Raw genomic sequence first — 19,774 nt, forward strand, 5'->3', positions numbered from 1 at the left:
ACACAGACCCAGCTAAACAAGTTCAGGAAAGAAAGTGGTGGCTGTCAGTCGGAGGAGCAAAGTGACAGAATTCTGGGTGTTTCTGTTGCAGGAATGTGACATGACAAATTTCTAAGGCTTTGTCAATACTATTAATATTTATGACGTATCTCACAAAAAAAGTCTGTCAGGCGGTACATACATCAAAGACTCCTCTCAGGAATTGTTCTGTTGTTGGGTGATGAGCCCTGAATGACAAAATTGAGAGCGATTATGTGAAGGGTTTTATGTTTCTGTTTGACTCGCCCTCAAAGGTGGTAAAATCATCAGGAGGCTGTATTCTGAGAAAATAATTTTCCTTTTGAAAAAAAAAATCACCTTGACTGTTGAGGGAGAAACTGAGTTATTTATCACAAGGTGGAGTCATAAATATGCAAATGTTTATGAGCGCTGAGAGACATCAACTCTCTCCCAAATCCACCTCGTTCTCCTTTAATTTAGGGATTCTGCTTAGAAATGCCAAACCTGGGCGCTGCCTACAGTTTCTTTGCCCCTCTGTGCTCATCAGTAGAGGAACTGTCCCTCCTTCTCTGCAGCTGGGAAAGTGAGGCTGCCTGTGTGGCCAAGTGAGGACATTTACCGATGCCATGGGATCTAAGACAGCTCATCCTTCTGGAGCCCTGCTTTCCTTCTCTGTCAAGGGGGTAATAGGACAACCTCAACAGGTTACTTTGAGGATGAAATGAGGCAACATATGTACACTTCTTGTTACAATGTAAGAATATCATAGATGTCATCAACTTTGTTTTTTATTAGTATGCCAGCACGATTAAACGGGAGACACTTAAGAATAGTGGTGAAATTAAAAATATAACGGGGTGGCATTGTCACGTGACCCATGGGACTAGATGCAGCTTGTAATTGTCGAAGTCCCTCCCCTCCCCCCAGGGCACACCAGCTATACATCGGCGCCGCCTGAGAGAAACGGCAAATAAATGTTGCAATGCTTTTTTATTTTTTTGCATAGCTTATCGCAGAGTCCAGCACATCTTTTTCTAGATAACTTTAATTTTGCAAACTGCCAGGATGGCGTTTTTGATGGGCTTGAACTCTTTCCGAGGAGAGGGGACCACAGGCGGCAGTCCCCAGGGTGCCCACTAGATGGCGCTCACAGACCGACCAGCTCTGGGCCTGCGCTCCCCTCCCCCAGAAGGCTCCCGAACACACCTGCCCCCCCGGGCCCAGTCTTCTCCCCAGTCAGCTGACTGCTTCATCCAGCCCTTTGCTCACTTGCGAGTCCCGGTCGCCTCAAGTGTGAGAAATGAAGGCCCCTCCCGCAGCCCCACCCAGCGCTCAGCACAGCACCTGAGACGCACCTGGCCCGCACCTGGCCCGGGGCCTCCGGCCCCTTGGACAGGTGCTGCCTCTCCGCCAGCATCACCGCCCGCCCTGCTGCTGGATGGAGCCTGCGAGTAGCTGCTTTTCTCGAAAGGCTTTATCATTTTAATGTGAAATAATACATATTCATTATAAAAATGTTAAACATAATTAAAAAAGCCCAAATCCCAACATCCCCCATATGACATTAGTTATATTGGAGAATCATCATTCTGGGCGGTCTACATCCATGAATCCACAGCGAGAGGAGTGGCTGGCTGGATAAGTAGATGGTGGTTGGACACCATATTTTATAGCAACGAAATCCTACTCTAAAGCTGTATTTTATTCGTGAAGGTGTTAAATTCCTTTTTATTTATAGATAAAGAGGACAAAGAATCCAAAGTAGGGTTGTCGTATTTCATAAAAGAAATGAGCAAAAATAGAAAAATTAGCTGACAAGAAGAGATTTTGATTTTTAAAATAGCTTGGTAAATTTAAGAAAGAAAAGTTTGTAGAAAAAAATCATACCAAGGTTTGGAACGATTATTATCATTACTATTCTTCTTATTACTGTCACTATAGCTGCTATCGTCGCCTCCACGTCCATCGCCACACTGTCTCTATTTCTTCCATGACACAATTTTAGCCGGTGATGGCGGCTCCTTGATTTGAAAGTAGAAGAAACGGCACGCTGAGATTTCTTGCCATTTCCCCCATCCGGATATTTATTGGTTTTGCAAGTTTTACATTGTTAAAGTCTGTAACGTCGATACCCTCCGTGGAGCCTAGTTGCTACATTCCTTCATTGTCAACTCTCTGACTATGGGAAGCCGGTCTTGCTTGCTTCATCTGCTTCATCGGTTACCCCCCAGCCATCTGCTGCTTTCCATCCTCAGAGACGGTGCATGTCTTTTATCTGCCGATGGCCCTTTCTTCTTGTTGTTAGGGGATTACATTTTAATGCATTTATTCCCGCTGTAATGCGATCTAGAGGATAAATGAGGTTAGTCCAGTGGTTCATCCACCATAATCCCAACCTTCTTTAGAAACCGTAGCGTGCGGTTCCGGTTTAAGGGGTAGGTTGTCGGTCACTCCTTCTCACACCTGCCTGTGTGCCAGGCACGGGTGGTGGGGGGGAACCAGGACGGATGGAAGACACAGTTCTTGGCATCAGTGGTGTCAACAAGGACTTTGTGCCCAGGAACAGAATTCTGTGAGTGTGTGTGTGTGTGTGTGTGTGTGTGTGTGTGTGTGTGTGGAATTGCTTTAAAGAAGGATGAAATAAAACGAGGACGACCCTGCCACGTCCTCCGCGGGGGTGTGATGCGCTGCCGCTGGGGGGGGGGGTGTGATGCGCTGCCGCTTGGGGTGGTCACACGTCAGAGCAGAAGCGAAGCTGCTGGTAATGAGGAGGCATCGTCCCCAGGGAGGAGGCCATCAGTCTGCATCTCCCAGGTGGAAAGGGTAAAGAGCCAGGGAAACAACAGGAGGCGCAGCACGTGGCCAGGTGCCCCCGCCCAGCGGCTCCTCAGGGTTCTTGTCTTTGGGATCCTAAGCCTCCTGAGGACAGGCACACAGTCACACGTTTATAAAACGCTGCGGTGCCTGCAACGGCACTGCCGGTAGTGCAGGTCATGGGGCTTAACATCAGATCCTCCAGCACCTGGTTCCCACCTGGTTGGCTGGGCGGTGGGCGTGAGAGCGCAGAGCGCGGATGGGGACAGAAGAACAGGGCTTATTCCCACAGAAAGCGGGCGCCGCCACTCAGCTCCACTCTCTTCACGTGAGAGTCGGAGCCCAGGGTGGCCCGACATTCCTGATGTCCATGACCAGCCAGAAACCTGAAGATGAAAAATGTTTCCAAGTTTTAACTGTTATCTAAAACTTTTAAAAAGAAGTAAAGTCCAGTGTGGCCAAGTGGCAACATGTCCAGGCAGGTGGTTGACAATGGATGGTGCCCTCACTGAGGACAGGGACTATCCAGTTCTTCATTCTGTATCCTTCCTTCTCCCTCATTGGGAAAGGAAGGAGGGAGCTAGAGAGGGATTGATTGATTTCATCCCTGGCTGTTTCCATGAGATACAGGCAGAGGGAGGAACAGAGGTGGGGGGTCCGGTCCAGCTGCTGTTTTGGCCACTTTGAGCAGAAGAGGTGAAAGACGGGATCTATCAGAGAGACAGTAGATGGCAAAGCACTAAATTACAACGATTAAGAGCATCGGGACCTGGGGTCAGACCAAAACACAGGTTCAAATCTTGCCTTGACACTTCCTGGCTGTGTGACCTGGGGCAAGACCCTGGACGTCCCTGAGCCTCAATGTCCCCATATGCCAAATGGAGATGATAAATCAATAAGGCACAATTACTCCAGCCAAGGATGTCCCCAGAGGCGGCTGGGAGGGTCCAAGGCAGCTTGGCTCCAGAATCCATGCTCCACCCCTGCCGCCCCAATTTTCTGGTTCTCTGCCCGGCCAACCCCACCCCATCCCTACCGGGCCTGCTTCACTCACTTTCACACGCAGCTCTTGCTGACAATGGAATTTATATCCGTGTCTCAGTCAGATGTATTTCAATAGCTGCAGGTTGACAGATGGTATTTGATCTGGATGTGGCATCATTGGAGACCATCTGATAAGCTCAACCTCCCACAGAAACTGAGGCATGGGGGGGTGACTTTTCCTGGTCACTTATTTGTTCTTCTCCAGATTCAGAGAGTATTTGTTTATGATACTCAGCTAGGCAGAGCTGAACTGACCCCAAAATTCCTATCTCCCAAGTCCCAGATCTTTCCTGGGATGAGGAATAGCCACATGGAGTCATGTGTGAAGAGGACCATGGCTCTGCTGGGTGGTTGTCCCTCCTTTTAGAGGTGCAGCTCCTGGATGCCACTGTCCCAGGCAATGCACACAGACCTTCATCACATCAGACCAGCCAATGCCTCACAAGTCATTCATTGTTAAGACAGTCATTTGGACAGAGGCGATTTGTGTTTCCCCCAAAGTTCATTCTCTTTCCACTGCCAATTGATTATGTGTTTTATTCCCGGTCCGTGAGTGATTACTCCGTGATGCTGATGTGAGTTCCAGTTCAAAGGGCTTCATTTGTAACTCAGAGAACAAGCCTCTAATAGAGTGAAATTCCTGTTAATCAACCCTTTCAGTAGCATTGAGTTTTGGAAATCTAATTTGTAAAGGGTTTACTAAGCTTTTGGTCATTCCAGTGTTGACAGCGTTCTTCAAGTCCTATTCTTTGTGTTGACAGACAGAATTTTCCCACCAGTTTTCCCTGTCTCAGGAAATGGCGCCTCCCATGTGCTTGGAATAAAATTGAGTCACAGAAGTAGAAAACAAACTTATGGTTACCAAGGCGGGTGGGGGGGATAAATTGGGAGATTGGAATTGACATATACGCATGACTGTATACAAAAGATAACTAATAGGAACTTACTGTATACACAGGGAACTCTTATTTTTTGCTCTGTAATGACCTATATGGGAATGGAGTCTAGAAGAGATTGGATATATGTATAGGTGTAACTGATTCACTTTGCTGTACTAACACAACATTGTAAATCAACTATACTCCAATTTAAAAAATTAATTTAAAAAAAAAGGACTCAAAAATCAAGGAGACATCCGTGACGGTTCTCCATTTTTAACCATCATGTGGAACCTCAAAGATCTATCCAGAATCCAACCATTTCACTCCATCTCACCTGGCAACACCTGAGCCCAATGGCATCATCTCTTGCCAGGGTGACCACAGTGACCCCCTGGCCAGTCTCCTTGCCAGTTCTATGACACCCATCCTTTTAATTTTCTTCATAGCACAGCACTCCAAAATCATCTCGTGACCTTGTTGGCGAACTTATCTCTCTCCTCATGGGAATGTTTAGTCTCTAAGGGAAGGTCATGTTTGTCTTTATATACTTCTGTCTTCTCACTACCTGGAAGACAACTTGACATCTGGTCAGTGTTCAATTAATATTTGTTGAAAAAGAAGCATCAGAGAGAAGGACAGAAATAACTATTTGAGCCACTTTGGCTTCCTTAAATGGATATGGTCTTCTGAGGAGTGTCCACCTCCATCTGTCTCCTTTTCTACATCTTCCCACTGCTTTTCTTCCCTTCTTTCTTTTGCTTTCCCCCCTTTCCCTCCTCTTTATGCTCTCTGCTCTCCCATCGGTTTTTTTGTTTGTTTGTTTGTTTGTTTTTATGACAGTGCATTTTGGTTTGTTCCATGGGTGGTAAAAGGAGCAAAAAGAATGTTCTCTTACAAAGATGCACACGGGACTCGGACGCAGAGAGTGCGTGAAGGGACATCATTATATCGTCATCTCAGTAAACATACGATCATAAACAGACTTGATGTCCTGCAGATGGCTGTTGAATTAATAAATGGAAACAGGACAACTAGACAAAGGGGATGTGGGACGAGTATTCAAGGCCAGTGAGGATAAAGACGAAGGTAGAGAGAGAGACGGGGAAAGACTATGTCGGGCCTGGTAGGTCCTGTGATGGGCTCTTGACTTTTTTACTTATTTTATCAGTATTTTAAAAAATTGAAGTATAGTTGATTTACAACGTTGTGTTAGTTTCTGCTGTACAGCAAAGTGATTCAGATATATATATAGATGTATATACATCTATATATACATACATTGTTTTTTTGTTTTTTTGTTTTTTTGGCCTCACAGCGCCACATGTGGGATGTTAGTTCCCTGAACAGGTATTGAACCCGTGTCCCCTGCAGTGGAAGTGCAGAGTTTTAACCGCTGGACCGCCAGGGGAGTCCCTACATTCTTTTTGAAATATTCTTTTCCATGATGGTTTATCACAGGATATTGAATATAGTTCCCTGTGCTCTACAGTTGGACCTTGTTGTTTATCCATTCTGTATATAAACGCTTACATCTGCTGACCCCAACCTCCCACTCCATCCCTCCTCCGACCCCCTCCTTCTTGGCAACCACCAGTCTGTTCTCTATGTCCATGATTCTGTTTCTGTTTCATAGATACATTCATTTATGTAATATTAGAGATTCTACATATAAGGGCTATCATATGGTATTTGTCTTTCTCTTGACTTTTGATAAAGACCTTATGTTTGTGTGAGATGGGGTTTGAGGAGAGAAAGGCCTGACAGGTATCTTAATGGTCTTACTCTGACTGCCGTGTTGAGCAAAGACTGAAGGGGAATAAGAGCAAAAGCCAGATTCCCTAGGACTGTGCTGCAATAAATGGTAGCTTCGGCCAAGGATGTAGTTCTGGAGGTGGAGTTGGTGAGGACGGTCCTATTCTGGATGTGCAAAGGGAGATCTGAGAAGATTCACTGAAGAATTTCATGTGGGATGTGAAAGAATGATAGCAGCAAGATTTAGAACTCAGAAACAACAGAAAGGGTCGTCCATGGGCGGATGAATGGATAAAGAAGATGTGGTATATATATATATATATATATATATATATATGTATGTATATATATATATATATATATATACATACAATGGAATATTACTCAGCCATCAAAAAGAATGAAATCATGCCATTTGCAGCAACATGGATGAACTTAGAGATGATCACACTAAGTGAAGTAAGTCAGACAGAGAAAGATAAATATCATAAGATATCACTTATATGTGGAATCTAAAAGAAAGAAGAAAAAAGATACAAATGAACTTATTTCCAAAACAGAAAGAGACTCATAGACATGGAAAACAAACTTATGGTTACCAAAGGGGGTGGCAGAAAAATTAGGAGTTGGGATTAACATATACACACTACCATATATAAAATAGATAACCAGTAAGGACCTACTGTGTAGCACAGGGAACTCAATATTTTATAACAACCTATAAGGCAAGAGAATCTGAAATATATATATATATATATATATATATATACCGCTGGTGACCCCTCCCGGGGCTCACGGGTGTGCCTGTGACTGACACACGCCCTCTTTTCTCCCTCGCAGGACACGGAGGTTCTGAACACGGCCATTCTCACCGGAAAGGTTGTTTCGGTTCCCGTCAAGGTCGGGCCGTTCAAGAGGATGGTTCGGTGGTGGACGTGTCGGAGGCTGTGGAATGCAGGTTTGCGGATGAAGACGTCGTCAAGGTACTGCGGGCGTTACCTCCAGATTCCCAGGTGTTCAGTCCTTTCCCTCCCCTTCTGTCCCGGGGCTGCCCTGAGCATCCCAGGCTCGAAGGGCTGAGACTGGGATGAGGATGCTGAGGACGGAGGGAGTGATGCCAGGGACTCGCCTGGAATCAGAGGAGGCTGCACGCACCGTGCTGCTTCCTTCCCCCGGTCTTAATTGTGAGCGGAAACAATTCTCTTCCCCTTCTTTTGCTCATAGGACAATATTTCCTGAATTTTAGCCAGCTACCTGCCATCTTCGCAATTTTTGCCAACTTCCTGTGCCAAATAATATAATTTACTCATTATATTTTCTTTAAATGCCTCACTTTTCAACCTTAAATATCTTAAATGTCTCATTAGAAGACAATAAAATCCATGAGCTTGATGTACTAATTTTTTCTTAATACACATGAAAATAAACGACTATTAACTTTTTAAAAAGTCCATCCATGTGCCCCCTAACTTCATTTGGGTGCCAGTGGGACACAGCTGACAGTCTGGGGAAATCTGGCCATGGCACATTTCTGCTGCATCCTCCATCCTAATTAGCTGGATTTAGGACTCCATATTCAGCCAGGAACCAGCCCATGATGTTTTCTCATATCTTTTCAGGGGTCTGTTTGAATCACTGAATTTAGAGTTTCTGCCCGTTTTTTCTTGGCGCCCTGATTGGCAGTTTCCTCTTGCAGCAGAGACCCTGAGAGAAAGACTTACATCTTTAGAATGATCCTTTCTCTTTAAGCTGCTAAGAGAGCTCCCAGGTCCTATGTCTTCATTCATTTTAGAAAAACACTGTAATGCTGAGTTCTGCCTTCTTTCTGCTCTGCTGGCTCCTGTTCAGAGGTGAAATGAAACTTGGTCCCCGTCTGAAGAACTTTGTGGTGGACAGAAAATCCTGCAGGGTTTTCCCTGTGGTTGAAAAGATCTGGAAGGGATTCCTTCCTTCTTACAGTGACCTGCAGGAGGCTGTGCCTTAAGCTGGAGATGGTTTTGATAAGGAAGAATTGATGTGTCTGTGAGGCCTAATTAAAAAAAAAAATTAATCCTTAGGAAACCCCAATTTGGCATCGCCTGCTTTCTGGATGGAATGCTAATTCTCCCCTCGAGACCGAAGGTGGACTGGCTTCAAAGTACACACAGCCTTGCCCTGAGGCTCCTGGCAGCCTCAGACTCTGTGGGCAAGTTCGATTAAACAAATCTAAAGCCTTCGATATTCTGAGTCTAGAAAGATCTGAGCCAAGTCATACAAACTCATCTGCACAGAATGAAAAATATTGATTCATTGCCCTTGGTTGCCTTTGAAAATGCATGTTATTTACCATCCCAGGAGGGAGACACTGGTGTGGCCCACGGAGGTGGCATCTGTGTGATTATGCCACCCCGGGCTCAAACAGATGGCTCAGCTCTCTAGACCCCTCAGCCTTGTTCCCTCCCGCGAGCCTGGCGTGGAGCCGCCCAGGGCGGGACCTCCACTGCCCTGCCTGGAGAGCTCTACCCACAGAGGCAAGCCCAAGTTCATGGGTCCCATTGCTGCCGTGTACTTGGTTGTCTTCCCTTCGCAGAAATATACTAAAAGTATCCTCCCCTGAGCCCGAGAGAGAAATTGCTTTGGAGGACAGTAGTTTCTGGCTCAGCGGTCGCGTTCGTGGCCTCATGAAGCTGGGGCTGTCTTCTAGCGAACGGTGGCCTGATCTTAGGAAATGAGAGCCTGCAGACCCCCAAGCACAGAGCTGCTGTAAGACGTTTCTAGGGGAGCCCAGGCTCTGTTGCAGATCCCAACGCCTGGGTCAATTGAGGGGGATTCACTAAATGGCTGTGATGTATTTGTCATTGCTTTCGTGCCAATATTTGTCATAAATTTTGTCATAATGCTAAGATGTACAGCGTCATCCTCAGAGCTGTCCGCTGGCCTGGGCGTCACCCCAGGGGCACCTAAACACGTGGATGCTCATTAGCACCCCAGGGAGAGACCCCCTTGGTCTGTGGATTTGTCACCCGGTCACTTCCTCATGGTGCAGGAAAGGCTGTGTGATTCCCCAGTGAGGGTCTTGCAGGTTTCACCAAAGGTCGTCATGCGATGGAAATTCTGAGCGTTGGCATTGTGACTTAGGTAAGGGACAAAGTATAAATTTAGGATGGTGTAAATTGTAGTGATACACAAATTGGCTGCTTTGACTTGGGACCGTATGACATCAGGGGGAATAAATCTGAGGACATAAAGGATTTTGAAGGGCTGGAGCCTTGGCAAGATTGGAAGCGATCTGTGTCACATTTTAAGTGGACAACTACTTTTACGTTAAAAAAAAAACATACATAGAAGATGCATATTAATTGCATGTGTGTGTGTGCAAGAAACCTTGGCAGTTTTGTTCACAGTGAGATCTGATGAACCAGCTGTGTTTTTTAATTGAAGTATAGTGGATTTACAATATTGTATTAGTTTTAGGTGTACAACATGGCGATTCCATATTTTTACAGCTTATACTCCATTAAAAGTTGTTACAAGATCATGGCTCTAATTCCCTGTGGAACCACCTGTCTGAAGCAGCTGCCACAGGCTGATATGATTTTTGTTGGCATTAATGGGTGTGTGACCCCAGAACAGAGGTCACAGGTAGGCAGACTGCAGGCTGCATCTGGTTCAGAGGAGTGTGTGTGTGTGTGTGTGTGTGTGTGTGTGAGTGTGTGTGTGTATTTAATTTGCTGCCATCATGTAAAAGTTGGCAAATCACATAGAAATCTGGATTTCCAGCTTCTGAAATTCACAAGGTCGAGTAGCCCTGGGCCCACACTGCTTCCTGTGACCCTCAACCTGGAAGTGACCAGCGGACGCCCCTGTGCGTAAGGCTGATGCATCCAGATCACCGCAGTCTCCACCCTTTCCTCTTGCCTCCCACATGGAGGTGGAAGGATATTTGTGATTTCTCATCACACTTGTGCTGCTGGTTTTTTGATAGTAGTTTTCAGAGGAAAGGGAGCTATTTCTTGTCCCCTGGTCTCTATAAGTCAAAGATGGTACATGTCACTCGTTCCTCTGATGGAGAATTCTGTATCTTTCTAGGCATAAGAGGAAGGCTGGAAATTGGATCGTATTGGATCAAAGAGCGTCTGAGGGGCTGAGGGCCCTTGAAATCAAATCACAGGAGAAATGATTGAAGGAAGTGTGAGTGTTGAGCCTGGTGATGAGAAGAAAAGGCCCAGGGAGAGGTGAAGAGGGAAACATGACAGCTCTTTTGAAGTCTTTCAAGGGCCATCCTTTGGAATGCGGAGTAGATTTGTGCTTCTTAGGTTCCAACAGTGAAAGTTAAAGAGGAACTTTTGGTTCCCTATAAAGAAAAAGAATGCAGGGGGAGTGAATTCCTTGGTTAAGCTTTCAGGCAAATGATGTTGGTTCCAATCCTGGTTCCATCTTCTTTTCTATTTGACCTGGGGAAAATGACTGAGTCTCCTTGAGCCCAGTTTTCTTCTCTATAAAATGGAATGATAATAGGACAGTGGAAAGATCTGCAGAGACTTGTTAGCACATGTAAGGCAGAACTACCCATAGTCAAAGTAATCCTTGAAAATCCTTTAAAGAACACCTGAGCTTTTACAAGTTCAAAAGACATTTGGGGTTTGTTTGTTTGCTTGATTTTGTTTTCAATTTCTTGCATTTGAGCCTTGCAAACTTCCTGTGGCAATGTGTGGCGAGGTCTACTTTTACAGGTGGTGTTGAGGGGAATCTTAGATAAGATTTGGGAGAAGTTGAAGATAACTCGAATTTTTCCTTCTTTATTCTAGACTTGTCTTCTTCATATCTTCTGATGGATGTGTTGTCAGATGGAAATCTACTCTTATTCTTATTTATTCTTATTTATTACTCTTATTCTTATTTATTAACACAAATAATTGAATTTTCATTAAATGGTTGAAATGGTGTGTGATACAATCTCAATGTGGAATTTTGGAGGAGGATAAAATATACTTTTTTTAATTTTTAAAAATTTTATTGAAGTATAGTTGACTTACAATGTTATGTTAATTTCTGCTGTACAGCAAAGTGACTCAGGTATACACATATTCATTTTCATATTCTTTTCCATTATGGTTTATCATAGGATATTAAATATAGTTCCCTGTGCTATACAATAGGACTTTGTTGTTTATCCATCCTATATATACTAGTTTGCATCTGCTCATCCCAAATTCACAATCCTTCCCTCCCTCACCCCCCTCCCCCTTGGCAACCACAAGTCTGTTTTCTATGTCTGTGAGTCTGTTTCTGTTTGATATGACAGATATGTTCATTTGTAGTATTTTAGATTAAACTTATAAATGATATCATATGGGGAAAATACCATTTTAGAGCGTGACTATATTGTAATTTTTAAGCATTTTATTTATCGATATTTATTTATTTATATTGAAGTATAGCTGATTTACAATGTTGTGTTAGTTTTAGGTATACAGCAAAGTGATATATACATATTTTTTCTTTTTCAGATTCTTTACCCTTATAGGTTATTACAAAATATTGAGTATAGTTCTCTGGGCTATAGAGTAGGTCCTTGTTGGTTATCTATTTTATATTATATTGTAATGTTTGAGTGCCTTTCTTGTTAGCCCATGCTGGTGGGCTCTTGTTTTTCTGCAATTAATAACTGTATTGTTTGTCAATGAACTGTAGTTCCCAGAACCCCAGAAACCAGTCATGCATCACTGATAGGGGATGAACTCTTTACTCTGGGAGAGAAATAAAAATACAATCATGTGTACTGGTGGGGTGGGTGTACCGTCTCAAGGATGCTGCCCTCCGTCTTATCCCTGCAACAGTTCAGTTTCTCAGCTTCCAGCATCAACTGGACTAGCAGCAAAGAGAAGCAAAAGGACTAACAAAAGGGCATTCACATCCTAAAGCCCTCCCATCCCCTGGGAGGTATCGTATGTTCAAACTTGGCCTGCTAACATTGAAGGCAGAATCTTCTGATGGATGGGCTGTCAGAGGGAAATCAAAATTTCCCTGCTGCTTACACACACTGTGCGGTTACTAGCGTCCCATGTCACCTCTGGAAGAAATATCAGCTTTGATAAATCAGCAGAATTTCCTGGGCTAATTTTCAGCAGCTGCCAAAGGGCTGTGGGACTAAGTCTTCCTCAAATTTGAATCTGGAGAGTTATAATATTATAGGGAACATATTTCTTGGAATCGGTGCTCTAGAGAGCCATAATTGAACTACACTCATTGCGTGAAACATAGCGTTATCCAGTGGGTGGGACTGCACAGTTGTGATAGCCCATGGGGTCTGGCAGTTATAACTTGAATTCCCTCCCTAGTTATATCTGGGCATTTTGTTTGTGGATAAGGAACAGAAATCCAAATCTCACTTACTTGAACCAGTAAAGAAAGTATATTGGTTCATGTAACTAAAAGTGGCCATAATGACCTCAAGCAAAATGGATCAGAAGCTCGTTAGGTTTTGGGTTCTCTCCATCCCTTAGTTCTGTTATCTTCTATCTTGTATTTATTCTCAGATGGACTCTTTCTATACATTTAGTTTTTCTTGAAATATAGTTGATTTACAATGTGTTCATTTCTGCTGTACAGCAAAATGAGTCAATTATACATATACATATATATATACACATATTCTTCTCAGATTCTTTTCCACTATAGTTTATCGCAGGATACTGAATATAGTTCCCTGTGCTGTACAGTACGAACTTGTTTTTTAGCTATCCTGTAGATACTACTTTGCATCTGCTAATCCCAAACTGCCACTCCATCCCTCCCCACCCCCCTCCTCCTTGGCAACCACAAGTCTCTTCTCCATATGTGTGAGTCTGTTTCTTTTTTGCAGACAGGTTCATTCATGTTGTACTTTAGATTCCATCCGTAAGTGATATCATATGATATTTGTCTTTCTCTTTCTGACTGACTTCACTTAGATGATCATCTCTAGTTGCATTCCCGTTGCTGGGACTCTTTCTATATATGGCCTCCGACGCCTAGAGGTTTATGTCATTTCATATTCAAGTCCAGAAAAACGAAGCTTCTCTTCCCTAATGCTTCCAACAAGATCCCAGAAGTGAATGGAACTGACTCTTGTGTCCATTCTTGATCCTGTAGTTCTGTGGCCATAGAAGAGAATATATGCCTTGGTCTTGCTTGGGTCAAACGCCCACCTGTGGGTCTAGAGGTGGCACCACTTTAGCCGAAAGCACCCGGTCTAAGCATGAGAGAGCGAGGGAGGGTTTATTCACCAGGGATATTCCTGTATCCCAAGAACACTGGACTCCTACCTAGGTCCCTAAGCAGGTGGAGGCTTTGCGCATCTTTTTCCTGGGCCCGTGCTACTTCCTGGGCCCAGTATCCCTCCCCGACTCCCTGCATCTGGACATGCCCCAGCTGTCCTCTGGACTCTGGCTCAGGTGCCCCTGCTCTGTGCAGCTACCTCCTTCCTGCCGTTCTGCATCCCGCCTCCCACACCGGGGTCCTCACCTCTGTGCTTCTGTGCCCTGTGTAGATGCACGTATTAGGGGCTCAGCATGTCGTGTGCCCCTGTACAGGTGGCAGGTTTGCCCCTTGAGGCCAGGTCCGTGTCTCACTTCTCTTCCTGCCCTGAAGGGTCTGTTAGAAGGAGCAGCGAGAACAGCCACAGCCCACGGTGACACCGTGCCAGACTCTGGTCCACTGGTTCTTTACACATTGAAGCCTCCGACCCGCCCAGCACCCCGACAGAGTAGGTACCACTCTTATGCCCATTTTACAGCCCAGGAGACTGAGGCGGGAGAGGTTTAAGTGTCTGGGCTCAGTGGGTGATGAGTAAGCATTAGTCCACTGCATGTGCAAATTCATGGTACCGAAAAGTGGACAAACAGTCCCTTCCTATTTCCTCTCTCCTGTGAAGACAGAATTAAAGACAGGTGTTTCTGAAAGTCCACATTTTATGTAAGACTTTTGGTTGTTGGCAAGTCATCCAGTTGAAAGAGATGTGCAGACGCGTTTTGCCCGGGGGCTGTGGTTCTCACCTTCCACGTGTCCTGCACTGTAGGAGGAGATAAACCTAATGGAAGGTGAGGCCCAGGCACCTGGGGGTGGGATTGAAGACCTCGTGAGGATCCCCGCAGTGTTGATGAAATAGGTTCAGAACAGTCTCTCTGCACTGACTTCTCTCCAAAGGGTCCTTGTCTGCTGTGGGCTCCAACGGGCTTCCAGAGAAACCCTCAGACGGATCCTAATGTTCCTAGAAGGAGATGGAGAAAAATCCAGAAGTGGCTTAAGCCCATTTCTTTCTCTTTTGGCAAAGGCTTGGCACACATTCCTGCAGAAAACACTACTCTTCTGTTTCTCGGCATGAATTCCCTCCCCTTCGCCCATCACCGGGAGCCAGGCAGCTAAGAATAAGTTGTCAGGCAGTTTGGATGTTATTGCCTAATTTTGTCCTTCTTGATGCTGGTAATTTGGACTCTCATTGTTCCATTCTAATGGGAGATGTGTCATATATTTCCTGTTGGCCAGAGGATAGATACTGCTCCATCCCCAACCTTTTGTTCCTGTCAGCATCGTTCAGATTTCAATATTAATGAGATCTTTTGTTCCTTTCTGTCTTTAGCATCTCTAATGAAGAACTAACATTCTGGAATTGTTTGGGCATCATGTGGAGAGACCTTGGGACTAGCCAGTGTAGATCTGCAGGCGCCGGGCTTTGAGCCCTCAGTTGTCAGAGCTGCAAGCTCCCTCCTCCTCTCCTGGCTGCCTCTCCCCTGCTCTTCTCCATCAGGCCTGCTCGGGGAAAGGCCGGGGGCGGGCGGTTACTGGGGTCCTGGTCTGTGACTATCTCAAATATCAGGCAGGGTCAACTACAGATACTACGCCTGTGTCCCCTGGAGACACATTTATCCTTTTTTTAAAAAAAATTGAAGTATAATTGATTTAAAATATTGTTTGTTTCAGGTATACAGCAAAGTGATTCAGTTATTATGTAATATAATATTAGTATAATATAATATAAAATGAATCTATTCTTTTTCAGAGTCTTTTCCATTACAGGTTATTACAAGATATTGAATATAGCTCCCTGTGCTATGCAGTAGGACCTTGCTGTTTATCTATAGTAGTGTGTATCTGTTAATTCCAAATTCCTACTTTATCCCTCCCCCTCCTTTCCCCTTTGGTAACCATATGTTTGTTTTCTGTCTGTGAGTCTATTTCTATTTTGTAAATAAGTTCATCTGTATCCTTTTTTTTAGATTCAACATGTAAGCGATATCATATGGTATTTGTCTTTCTCTGCCTGACTTATTTCAGTTAGTGTGATAATCTCTAGGGCCATGCAAGTTGCTGCAAATGGCATTGTTTTGCCCCCTTATATGGCTGAGTAATATTCCAATATATATATATGCCACATCTCCTTTATCCATTCTTCTATTGATGGACACTTAGATTTCTTCTCTGTCTTGGCTATCGTAAATAGTGCTGCTGTGAACATTGGGGTGCAGAGATACATTTATCCTTGATGCTTTGGAGCTTGGTTCACAATTTCAACTCCTGACCTTCAGCTTTGATGGTGGGTATCAGTTCTCCTGATTAGGGAGTAGAAGAAAGCAACACCAGGACTGAAGCATCCGAACCTGGGCCCAGCGAGAGGGCAGGGCGGGGGAGTGCTCCATGGGTGATGTTTGTGCCATCAGTTTGGAGAATCAGCACCCTCATTTTCCAGTGGAGGAAACTGAGGCTCAGAGGTTAGGCCATCACATCAGCATTGCACAACTAGAGAGGGATGGACTTGGACAGGAACCCAGTCTTAGGTTATCCAGAGTCCTTCCAGAGGGCACTGTGACCTTGCTCAGCTGGAGAAGGGCTCCATGAAGGAAGGTGGACTTGCCTTTGACCAGAGCCTGAGGTCAATCAGTGCCGGGCACTTTTTCCTTGATAACATGGTCCCTGGGGACCTTGGGCTCCAGCTGATGGACACCTCTGGCCACCTCCCTCTCTGCAGGGCTTCCGGCTGGGACTCCAGCTGAAAGTGAAGGTTGAAGTTCACGTGCCCTACCCTGAATGTCACCACGTGCTGACCCTTGTGGGAGGAATAAGGAGTAACTTGCCAAGGTCATGTGTAGGCAGTGGCTGAACTTAGGTCCAACAGAGGACTTTGTGAATCCATGTCCCCCCATTGAGGCTGGCAATGGCCACTTTCTCCTTCCTCGGACCCATGAAAATACCAGACTCTTCTAACAGGTAAGGGAGAACCAGGAGCCAGGTCATCACAGCTGCAGGAACCAAAAGGATGCGAATCCACTGACCTCCTTGTGTCCAGCTGAGCACACATTCAGAGACGGAGCACCCCACTGAAGTCACACGGGCAGAACCAGAATCGGAACCCAGGCCGCCTGCCTCCCAGCCTGGGGCCTTTGGGCCACATGGCCTTTGGGGTTACCCTTGAAGAGGCTGGCTTTTCTTTCTCTTTCCTGCAAGAAGCCGGCAGGAGTCTTTCAAACCAGCAATCCTGAGTCTTCATCTGATTGCTCTGCCCACAGAGGTGTTCTAGCCAGATCGATTTAACTGGGGTGAAGTTCTGTGGCATGGGAGTACATTGCACAAAACCAGAAACACTTTAGGCCCTTGGATAACTTTTAAGAATGGAAAAGATTAAAAAGTTTTAGAACTACGTGTTCTAACCAAAGGAACAGGTCTTTTGAGACAGATATCTAGAATGGCCAAACTGCAGCCCAGTGTATAAATACAAAAATATAGTAATACAGTAATAGTAATCATATAGTAGTAATACTGTAGTAACAATGATAGGTAATAAGAGTAACACTAATAATAGTAAAAGAGTAGTTTGAGGATTTACCCTGTACCAGATGCCCTGCTATGTGGGCGCCTGCAGGCACAGGGTCTCATTTAATTCTCGCCCCGGCTGTACCATCTGGGCACGTCATTATCCCCATTTTAGGGGCGGAGGGAACCGAGGTTCAGAGAGGTGGATTCCTTGTCCAAGGTCACACAGCGAAGGGAGGAGTTGAGATCCTAATCCAGGGACACCTGCCTCCGAGACACCCCGAGACGATTTTGCAAAGGTCACTGGACTCAGTGCAAAGCTCCCACCAGCGACCCCAAAGCAAAAGGCGGCCTCGGGATTTGGAAGAAGTGCGCGGGTCGCGGGGCGGGGGGGGGGGGAACCTCCCTCCGGCCCTCCGGCCCCGCCCACCAGCCCCAGGGCCGCGGAGCCTCCCTCCACCGGGAAGGTGGCCGGGCTCAGAGTCTCCGGGTTGGGCTCCGTCCGTCCTTATATAGCGCCCCCTGTCGGCCCCTTGGAGCGTCTCCGGGGTCCGCGCGGGGCGGGCTGTGCGCGGGCGCGCCCTCTAGCGTCGGCGGGCGGTAGTGCACCGCGCGGCGCCAGGACCTGCAGGTGGGCGCACACCTGGGGCCGCAGCATCCGGATGCAAATTCCCGCCTGACCTCACAGCGCTGCCTTCTCTCACCATGCATGCGCCTCTTTCTTTCCTGTTCTGCCCTTTCCAGCCACTTCCCATGATCTAATTAAAGCAATGGAAGTTTCCCCAGGAAAAGGCACAAAATCATACAGAATTCAGCCTGTAATTTCAGGATTTCATAGGCCCTTCTTTATCTCAGCCATAAATGTCCTCACTCAGTACCTTAGCAGAGCTTCTTGGATGTAACAAAAGAACGAGGGCATTTTAAATACTGCTATTTCCCCCCCAAAGTCCAGTTTCAATAAATAAATGGAGAATAGACAAAATCAGGTTTCAGGATATTGGTATAGCATGACTGCCCACAATGAACAAGTGAATGCTCTCAAATGCAAACGTTACAATGAAAAGATGTGTTGGAGATACAGTTGGCCCTTGAACAACACAGGTTGAACTGCACGAGTCTACTTATACATGTTGTTTTTTTTTTTTCAATAGTAAATACTATAATACTGCACCGTCTTCCCTTGGTTGAATCCAGGGGTGTGGATACAGATAAACCATTTATACCAGGGCCGACTATAAATTCTATGCAGATTTTCGACTGCGTGGAGGGTCAGTGCCTCTAATCCCCAAATTGTTCAAGAGTCAACTGTTCCAGTTTCAAGGGGAAATTGGGTCTCGTGATGGGTGCGAGTTTTAAGTAGCACGATGAAAGGATTTTGCAGCAATCCACCCTGTGTGATCTGTCACTGGGCTTGCAGCCTCCTTTGGAGACAGATTCAAAAGTGTAATTCTGCCATCTTTCATGAATGTGAGGCACAAACCCAAACTTCTTGACGTCTCCAGGCAATGTGGTCACAGGATGAAGGAGTCTGGGTCTTGACTCCCGTTGCTAGCGGGGACCCAGCACGGGCTTATGGGAAGCTCCCTAGAAAATATGAGTGACCTCAGTGGAGCTTGGGGAGCCTTTGCTATGGGTCAGGTGAGCCCTCGAGTGTTTCACCTGTGTGACACCCTGTAACCTTCACAACAGGAGGTGTTATTGATGAGGAAGCCGAGGGGCTGAGAGATATAGAAAACTGCATCACCCCCCATCGCAGGGGCCACAGTGGGGTGAGGACTCGGACCCGCCTCTCTCTTACCCAAGGGTCACCCCGTGAGTCTTCAGGAGGAGGGGAGAGGGAAACACAGCACCTCACTGAGCTGCAATCTGAGCCACAGGAGGTGGGCAGGGGGCAGCTCCCCATCCTAGAGCCCAGAGGCAGACAGGTAATTAACAGAAGGACCCTGCTGGCTACTCTATTGGCCTGAAGAATGTGCCTCCACTTTCTCCCTGGGATGCAGGGTCCTGGGAATAAACTACCAACTGCCCTGGGATGCAGGGTCGTGGGAGTAAACTACCAATTGCCCTGGGATGCAGGCTCGTGGGAATAAACTAAAACTGAGGCATAGGGAGTGGGGCTGGCTGATCTCACGGCAGACAGAGAATCGGCACCACCAGCAGCCATAGGCCCCTCGCTGGGGTGTGATTGGCGAGACTGTCAGTCTTGTTAGCGCTCCCAATGCAGTACTGATGACCAGGCGTTTTTTCTGTGTTGTTATTTTTCTAACATAATCACTATTGAAAACATCTGTTGTTGAACTCGGCACTGGGTGCAGAGCCTCGCTTGATTGATCTATTAATTTCATCCATAAATTATGCATTAAGGTGGTTGCAGAAGCAAAGAGGAATGGGGCAGGAGCCGGGGGAAAGTAAGTCAGCCACGGCCCCGGTAAGTTGCGGGAACCATGCTTCTGTTGGCTGATGGCTTTCCCTTAATTTGCATTTTCCTCCCAACTCAAGACTGATAAAAATCACAG

At 45.9% G+C, this 19,774-nt stretch overlaps 1 protein-coding gene across 1 annotated transcript in view; it reads left to right on the top strand.

Moving 5' to 3' along the window:
• LOC308626845 (uncharacterized protein) overlaps nt 1–19,774 on the top strand; it is a 154,372-nt gene that overhangs the window by 26,892 nt on the left and 107,706 nt on the right. The window contains exon 3 of the mRNA XM_081252341.1: nt 7,332–7,474. Within this exon, the coding sequence (XP_081108467.1) occupies nt 7,332–7,474 (143 nt within the window). The remainder of the gene's footprint in view (nt 1–7,331; nt 7,475–19,774) is intronic.

Source organism: Mesoplodon bidens (assembly GCF_964165515.1).
Source record: "Mesoplodon bidens genome assembly, chromosome: 13".
Classification (NCBI taxonomy): Eukaryota; Metazoa; Chordata; class Mammalia; order Artiodactyla; family Ziphiidae; genus Mesoplodon; species Mesoplodon bidens.